Source organism: Vicia villosa, linkage group LG1 (assembly GCF_029867415.1).
Source record: "Vicia villosa cultivar HV-30 ecotype Madison, WI linkage group LG1, Vvil1.0, whole genome shotgun sequence".
In the NCBI taxonomy this organism is placed as follows: domain Eukaryota; kingdom Viridiplantae; phylum Streptophyta; class Magnoliopsida; order Fabales; family Fabaceae; genus Vicia; species Vicia villosa.
The window spans coordinates 123,166,448-123,174,972 of NC_081180.1; the positions used below are offsets into that span (position 1 = coordinate 123,166,448).

Below are 8,525 nucleotides of genomic sequence, written 5' to 3' on the forward strand. Positions count from 1 at the left end.
TCTAAAAAATAAATTTGCTTATAATATGAGATGGGGAGTATATACGTACAATGTCCTAAGTTAAATCACGGGAGTTCATATATTTAGTGTAGGAATAATATTATGAGATAGAATCCAACAATTGATCATATTACTTGGGTAGTCGAAACATTCTAGAAAATTTCACACTTAGGGTGAACTCATAAAATTAAAAAGATAAATTTAAATTAATAATATAAGACGAAAGCTTTAGGCATATAGAAAATTTGTGGGTTCTGGTTAGATAAATCACTAAGATGCAATCGCATCCCACTTAGTTTTTACTATAGGAATGAGTTGGTTGATAGGAAGGGTGATTCCAAGGAAGTTTGATGTTAAAGATCTAAACTTCTATCACATTTAGTTTTGTTGAGTTGTATCTTCTATGTAATCAAAACAAAGAAGTTTTTTTGTTTCTACATGAAATGAAGATAACCATAAGTATACTAACACACATAGTTGTGAGGATCCTATATTTGAACTTGAAGAGTAGTGTTCAACCTAACAATATCAATATTTACTGGTTGAGATATGATTTCTCAAAAGGTAAAAGGGGACAACTTCTCTACCCATCACAAAACAGTTTCACTTCTTAAAATAAAGACACCCAATCACTAGCCCAAGATATTTTCAGTGAACATAAATACGATAGTCCAAAATAACTAAAATAATATAATAAATTATTCCAAAATTATTGACACAAATAATGCAAAAAAAAAATATATATATATATATATATATATATATATATATATATATATATATATATATATATATATATATATATATATATATATATATATATATATATATATATATATATATATATATATATATATATATATATATATATATATATATATATATATATATATATATATATATATATATATTAGTAAAACAAATTAAAATAACATAATGGTGATCTATAATTAAATTAATTTTTGTTACTTTATTATCTAAGTTATTTATGCCGTTTAGATGTAACCAATATCCATTGTAAAATTTGTGTGCCATATAAGATGAATTTTTTTCTCCCAACCAAAATTTCTCTAGATGCAATAGTTATGAATCAAACTTCTAACCATTTTTTAAAGGGTTCAAATTATTAAACTTGTACCAATGTATTATAGTTGTAATATATAGTTAGATGCAACAAAAATAAAACAGTAAAAAAATACAACTATATTTATACATTGTGTATTCTCTGTGTTTCATCTTTTCTTAGAAAATATAACTACATGTTGTTTTAGCTAAACCTTATTCTTTTTTATATATAAATAACTATCAACTTTCCATGTATCGACATAAAAACACATTCTTCATATCCTTGTAAGCAAAAGCAAAAGAAAACAAACGATTTCTAATATACTTGCAAAGCAAGGTACCTTAATTCATTTAGTATTATGGCTGCGAATAAAAATGTACAGAAAGGAAGAAGAATTACTATAATTGGCGTATCTACTTTGTTATTGGTCGTTATGATTGTTGCTGTCACGGTTGGCACCAATAGTAATCATAATGATCATGAGGATAATATAGAACACAATAGAAAGAATCATGTTGCTTCTACAATGAAAGCGGTACAAAACATTTGTAAGCCCACGGATTTCAGGAAAGAATGTGAGGAATCCCTAATTGCAGAAGCAAAAGCCGGCAATGTTACCGACCCAAAAGAACTCATTAAAATTGCATTCAATGTTACTATCAATAAAATTGGTGAAAACCTCAAGGAAACTGGTTTCGTTCACGAGGTTGAAAAGGATCCTAGATCCAAGGAGGCACTTGATACTTGTAAGAAACTTATGAACCTCTCAATTGGTGAACTCACAAGGTCACTTGATGGAATAAGTAAGTTTGATCTTCAAGATATTGATCAAATTCTCATGAATTTGAAGGTTTGGCTCAGTGGTGCTGTTACATACATGGATACATGCTTAGATGGATTTGAATACACTACTAACGAAGGTGGTAAAAAGATGAAAGAGTTATTAACTTCAAGCATGCATATGAGTAGCAATGCCCTTGCAATCATATCAGATTTTGCAGACACTTTCTCTGATTGGAACGCCTCAAAAATTATCGGACGTCATCTTCTTCATGATCCTAAGAGTACTCCTTCTTGGATCGAGCATCACAAACTAATTGATGTAAATACAAGCACGTTAAAACAAATACCTAATGTTACCGTAGCTTTAGATGGTAGCGGTGATTTTAAGACAATCAATGAGGCATTGATGAAGGTTCCTGAAAAGAGCAAAAAACCATTTGTAATTTACATTAAAGAAGGTGTTTACAGAGAGTATATTGAAGTTACCCAACATATGACTCATGTTGTGTTTTTTGGTGATGGTGGTCAGAAGACAAGAATCACTGGCAACAAAAACTTTGTTGATGGAATTAACACTTACAACACTCCCACTGTTGGTATGTTACCTTTCTTTTCTTTTTATATTCATTCAATTTGATATATGAAATGTAATCACAAGTGTGGTGCAGGTATCTGACACTGACACGGACACGCCTTCTTATTGAGGTGTTGGTCTTTAATAATATATGAATTATAAACTAATGAGTATATATGGTTGCAGCCATTCAAGGAGATCACTTTACTGCTATTAATATGGGTTTTGAGAACTCAGCTGGTCCACAGAAACATCAAGCAGTGGCAATAAGAGTTCAAGGAGATAAGTCCATCTTCTTCAATTGCTCAATGGATGGATATCAAGATACACTTTACGTACACGCAATGCGACAATTCTATCGTGATTGCACCATTTCAGGTACCATTGACTTTGTCTTTGGTAATGCATTATCAGTATTCCAAAACTGCAAATTTGTGGTGAGAAAGCCTATGTTACACCAAAAATGCATTGTGACTGCACAAGGAAGGAAAGAAAGATTCCATCCATCCGCCATAGTCATTCAAGGAGGTTCCATTGTTTCTGACCCGGCGTTCTACCCGGTCAGATTCGACCACAAGGCCTACCTTGCTCGTCCATGGAAGAATTTCTCTAGAGCCATCTTCATGGATATTTTCATTGATGATTTGATTAACCCTGATGGTTATTTGCCATGGCAAACACCGGAAGGTTTTTCTGGCATGGACACATGCTTCTATGCGGAATACCATAACTATGGCCCTGGTTCAGACAAATCAAAGCGTGTGCGTTGGCCTGGAATAAAGAACCTCAATTCAAAGACTGCACATTTGTTTGCACCATCCAAATTCTTCCATGGTGGTGATTGGATTCAGGCAACTGGAGTTCCTTACTTTTCCAGTATTCCTCAACATAACAAGCACAATAAGACTTTCACTAAATGGTGATCATCGTGTTCATCATGTTCCATGTTTATATGCTTATGGAGACTAATTGTTTATTAGCTACTTGAGTATATGGAGAGTGCTTAGAGTAAAATTAGAACCCATAGAAAAGTTTAAAAAGTAAAATAAAATGATATCCATATAATGGTGTAGAATGCTAATTTAAATTTTCTACATTACTATATAAAAAAATTATGCATTCAATTTGATTACCATCTTTTGTATAGTGTATATGATAATTATAATATTTTATTATTGGTGTAGAATGAATATGTTTAAGATAATACTAATCAATGATCAATGGTTTAAATATCATTTATATTATAATTAATTGTGAGTTTATTACTAATTATGAGTATAATTGAAGTAAATGAGCAGTCTACTATACCACTATATCAATTTTTTTTTTATTTACCTTGCAAATAACATTTTTATCAATACATTTATAAATAAATTGATGTTTGGAGTTAAAAAAAAAAAAAAGATGTGATAAATTTCACATGTGCATGCCAAAAACTATATATTCCCTAATAAAAAGTAATGATAATGATAAAGTTTTACACAAGAAACACATTACAAAACTCTACTACAACCTGAATATTCTCTCAAAGTTTTGCCACAAAGTGTATGATTTCTTTATATAGAGATATCAATCCAACCAAAAGGTCCAATAATATAAAAAAAAATAGACAAAATTCAATCTTTTAATTAAAGCAAATTCAATCTTCAGTTAAAATTAATCTTTTAATAAAAGAAAATATAATCTTCAATTGAACTCGATCATCAATCAAAACTCAATTTAAATATTTTCAAGTTAATTTTGTTTAATAATTATTTGTTGATATAAATCTGAACCAAATCAAATCAAATATTTCTAAATTAAATTTGGAATCAAACGAAGCGAAATTAAATCTTTCCAAAAAGTATGTTAGAGGAAAATCGAGCAAAGGTGTCTCAACAATATTTGATATAGCTTTTAAACATGTTGACTAAAAAAATATGTAAACAAACTATAATAACGGTATTAATTGATACCTACTCAAAAAAAATGTGAAGTACTCAAGAATATTCAACAGGCATCATTCTCAATCGAAAGTACTTTGCTTATTTTCTTTAGTAGTCGCCTGAATAAATAGGTGAGTTTTGATGTGGTGCTTCCTTCGTTTCGGGAACTGACACCAGAAGATCTCATATCTTCAACAAAGTAAAGACTTCCCAAAAATATATGAGTCTGATCTTTAAATAGTTTCAAGATTAGGACAAAGTTGAAATGTGCCCAACCTAAATTTCAAAAATACTCTCATGAGTAGTGCGGCTAAGAGAGATGACTAAATAGTACTAGTCTTTGGAATATTGAAAAGAAGGGATAAAAACAACAAATTGGGGACATTATTGTAGTATTCACACCAGTATTGAAAATTTTTAACAAAGGTCCAACTCGCAAGATATAGGTGTGATGGGGAGATTCGTAAATGGTTAATAAATTATACCTTAAAGTAGTTGAAAGAGATCATGAACCTCATCTGCGAGAAGAGACACTCGTGTAAGGCTGAACATGTTTTTCGTATTGATTGCACAATCTTTTGTCACCTTCAGAAGGAGCACCTCCTTTAATCAGAAGAAAGACCTAATGTTTCTTGATGTACCTGGAGGAGTTGGTCTACATAATAATAATTCTCACATTTTTCACTGGCCTCCAGCATCATTTCTCCATTGTACTCAACAAATAAAAATAACTATCTTAAGTACGGGCAGGCGATTCTGATTATATCCACCATGATATTTCATTATTAGTATGGTCACAGACAAAAGTGTTCGTATGTGCCTTAATATAGGTTTGGATCTTCTGTTCATTCTTGAAGTTCTATACATATTTCGGGTTTGGCAAGTTCAAGGTTGAGAAAGTGAACCCTCAAGTAACATCCTTAATGTCAATTCCCCAGTAGGTTCATTTACCCTTTTCGCATCAATGTCACATTCTAGCTTCCTAACCTTTCAAGGATCTCTCACTTCAAAAAATCCTCCCCAAAGTAACATTTTAGCTACAGAGCAAGCATTTAATGTGTGTGCTCAATGCCACCAACTCCTACTCAACTTATCAGTGATTTCTAAATCTATCCAAAAATATGGGTTGGATCAAGTTATTGGATGAACATTGTTTTCAAAAATGAAAACTCATTCAAAACAATTGGGTTTTGGGTGAACCCGGGTCCAATCCATGGATCATTGGGTTACTAAATATTTATGCTCTTTTTTGTAATTTGATTAGTGATAGACTTTTATTTATGGGTCTCTTACCATATTTAAGATGTCACATTTTAATTATTTTGATGTTAATTCTTACAAGTTGCAAATACTTTATTCAATTCTTAAACACTACTCTAATGCAACTTTGGTTTTTGCAAGTATGTTTATAAAGAATTTTATTGTGAGTTTAGACATTTTATTTTATACTTAAAAAAACAACAAAATAACAGTAATAAGCTAAACTATTTTTTAAGAAAAAATAGATTGAACATTTTTTTTGGAAAAGTATATAACACGACATTTAAAATTGTATAGGGAAAAGGGGATAAGTAATTCACTATCTAACGTACTTCAACCCTCAAAATTGTGTTTTAACTCAAACAAATCCAATACTTCAACCCACAAAATTGGGTTGAAGTTTTGGGTTGTTATTTCATCTCACTCAAACCAGTGTATCCTATATAAAATATGTTTCCCCATGTACAAAGAACTCTTTTAAAGGTTGCGATAAACATCAACCCATTATTTTAGGGATTAGGACCCTCAAAATTGTGTTTTAACTCAAACAAATCCAATACTTCAACCCACAAAATTGGGTTGAAGTTTTGGGTTGTTATTTCATCTCACTCAAACCAGTGTATCCTATATAAAATATGTTTCCCCATGTACAAAGAACTCTTTTAAAGGTTGCGATAAACATCAACCCATTATTTTAGGGATTAGGATCCTCTCCTGTTGTACATATTTCAGGGATTAGGATGCTCTCATGTTGTTTCTCTACAGCCATTGCTTCGGCTGCAATTTTGACCCTTGAGTTCTCTTTAATTCTACCTTGTTATTTTAAATATTTGTGGTACTTTGTTATTTTAAAAATTTGTGGTGGTTGAATATGAAACATGATGGGTAGCAGCGCACGATACGATCCATGCGCATATTTCAGACATAATAAATACATTGAAGATGTTTACTTAATTTTATTTGATAAATAAGAATTATACTTACTCGCAACTGCACATTTCTTTGGCCTAATACAGGATCACGCATCAACTGATTGGGACTAAATAACAATGTTAGAAAATCTGTCATTATGATTATTTAAGAATCATTCTTTTTAAACTCATCAATTTTTGATCAATGTGAAACATTTGTGCATTATCAGTTAACATTTGCGCCAATACTTTGCACATTATATTTTAAAACTTTTGACAAGTAGCAAATTCCTGGTAGGATTATAACACAATCATGCATCGGCATATTAACCAAGTCTCCATTCGACATTAATTTAGCCTACCAAAATGTCAACATCGAATAACAAAACTTCCACATAAAATAAGGGAACAAGGAATAAAATCTCCATACTAGGAAAAACATTATCAAACATAAATAACAACAGTGTTTAGGATGTAGGAAAAATTCAGAATTTCAGATACTAATACCAGCAAAAAAATACTATCACATCAAACTCTGAATCCACGACTGTTTCTCTTTCCTCTAGCCTTCTCAAACTTCCTTCCCTTTGCTCTCACATAAGGCTTGGTGTGGCTGTGTGGAACACCAGGAGCACGACCAAAGTGCTTCACAGCTTCACGAGCATTCTTTGGACCTCTAAGAAGGAACTGCATCCATAAATTACATAAATGAATAAATCCTAATAACATCAACATCAACATAGCCTGGCTTATATTCAATAAAACCATAGAATAAGTTTGATGTTTCAACTACAAAAAAGAATCCAATATAACAACTTCGATCTTGTAAAGTTGATATTAAGAAAATATTTCATCAATCCAATAAATGCAACAATAACAATATGACCATTCATTTGTTCATGGCTACAGAGGAAACAAATTCTATTGTTGAGGAAATTCAATTAAAAAACTGTTCAAAACAATAAAGAACATTACTAATTCAATCAATAATGCATAAACTACAAAAAGCCTAAAGTGACAAACACATACCGTGTTTTGTCCCAGAGGGGCTATTTTAGCCAACTGATCGAACGTCAAGCATTCTCCTCCAGCCTTTACAATTCTTGCCCTTGCAGTCTCTGTAAACCTAAGTGCTACAACTTTGATGGCTGGAACTTCGTACACACGGATATCATCGGTTACAGCGCCGACAACCACACCAATTTTACCTTCCTATATAGATAAATATCAAAAAATAATCAATTGAAACTGAAATAAACCAAAAAAACAAAAACAAAAAAGATTTCGAAAAGGAAAATTGCAGAAAATGACAAACCTTCCCCTTAGAATACTTGATCAACCTTGACAAAGATAGAGGAGGCCTGTTAACCTTGCTCATGAACAACCTCCTGAGTATAACAGCGTTGAATTTGCTGCTGGTTCTCCGAACAAGGAATCGGTAAAGCTAATCACATAAATACCAAATCAATACAAATATGAAGAAACTAAACTACAAAAAGAATATGCGAGTAAACTTTAGGGTTAGCATAGCAAAGTTAAATTTCAGAAAACAGCGAACAATTCAATAATTAAATGTTATGTATTAATCTGGCTGGTTTTGCAGCGGATCTAAACAAAGCATGCGAAATGAAGAGCTCTATCAATAAAGTAAAATAAAAAAAAAAAAAGATGAGAAATGGCGTAAAACGGACCTTGACCAAGAGCTTGAGGTAGATATCATTGGACTTTGGTGCTGTTCTCTTGGACTTCTTGTTCTTACCTCCGGCCTTCAGATCGATACCCTGCACATTAAATTCGAATCGAAATTGTGAGAAAAAATGGAGCTTCGGATGAAAACACGGAGTGAGGATTAGGTTAAGAGAGAGAGAGCACAAACCATGGCTGCTTAGGGTCTTCAACACCTGCGCGACTGCTACACTTGCTGCACCTTCGAAATAAGATTAGCAAGAAGCTAGGGTTTATATGTCGTAACGTTGTAATATGGGCCTTGATATGGGCCTGGAGAC

The 8,525-nt window shown here is 32.0% G+C and overlaps 2 protein-coding genes across 2 annotated transcripts; one reads left to right on the plus strand and one right to left on the minus strand.

Annotated features, from left to right (window-relative positions):
- The first annotated feature begins 1,424 nt into the window (after window positions 1-1,424).
- On the plus strand, window positions 1,425-3,346 carry LOC131653207 (pectinesterase-like). Its single transcript, XM_058923296.1, has 2 exons — window positions 1,425-2,445; window positions 2,610-3,346. Exons 1-2 carry the CDS (start codon window positions 1,425-1,427, stop codon window positions 3,344-3,346), a joined length of 1,758 nt encoding a protein of 585 aa, XP_058779279.1.
- A 3,499-nt stretch (window positions 3,347-6,845) lies between these two features.
- On the minus strand, window positions 6,846-8,525 carry LOC131644066 (large ribosomal subunit protein eL18). The gene is made up of 5 exons (XM_058914460.1): window positions 8,396-8,525; window positions 8,211-8,300; window positions 7,835-7,963; window positions 7,549-7,731; window positions 6,846-7,206 (listed from the first exon to the last, which is right to left on the minus strand). Exons 1-5 carry the CDS (start codon window positions 8,396-8,398, stop codon window positions 7,048-7,050), a joined length of 564 nt encoding a protein of 187 aa, XP_058770443.1. The 5' UTR covers window positions 8,399-8,525; the 3' UTR covers window positions 6,846-7,047.

What these genes read in the sequence shown, in the direction of transcription:
- LOC131644066 (XM_058914460.1), bottom strand. An exon ending in TCAAGTATTCTAAGGGGAAG is followed by an intron (nt 7,732 to 7,834) that starts GTTTGTCATTTT and finishes TTATCTATATAG; the next exon opens with GAAGGTAAAATTGGTGTGGT. An exon ending in CCCCTCTGGGACAAAACACG is followed by an intron (nt 7,207 to 7,548) that starts GTATGTGTTTGT and finishes TTATGGATGCAG; the next exon opens with TTCCTTCTTAGAGGTCCAAA.
- LOC131653207 (XM_058923296.1), top strand. Translation starts at nt 1,425, where the DNA reads ATGGCTGCGAATAAAAATGTACAGAAAGGAAGAAGAATTACTATAATT. An exon ending in TTACAACACTCCCACTGTTG is followed by an intron (nt 2,446 to 2,609) that starts GTATGTTACCTT and finishes ATATGGTTGCAG; the next exon opens with CCATTCAAGGAGATCACTTT.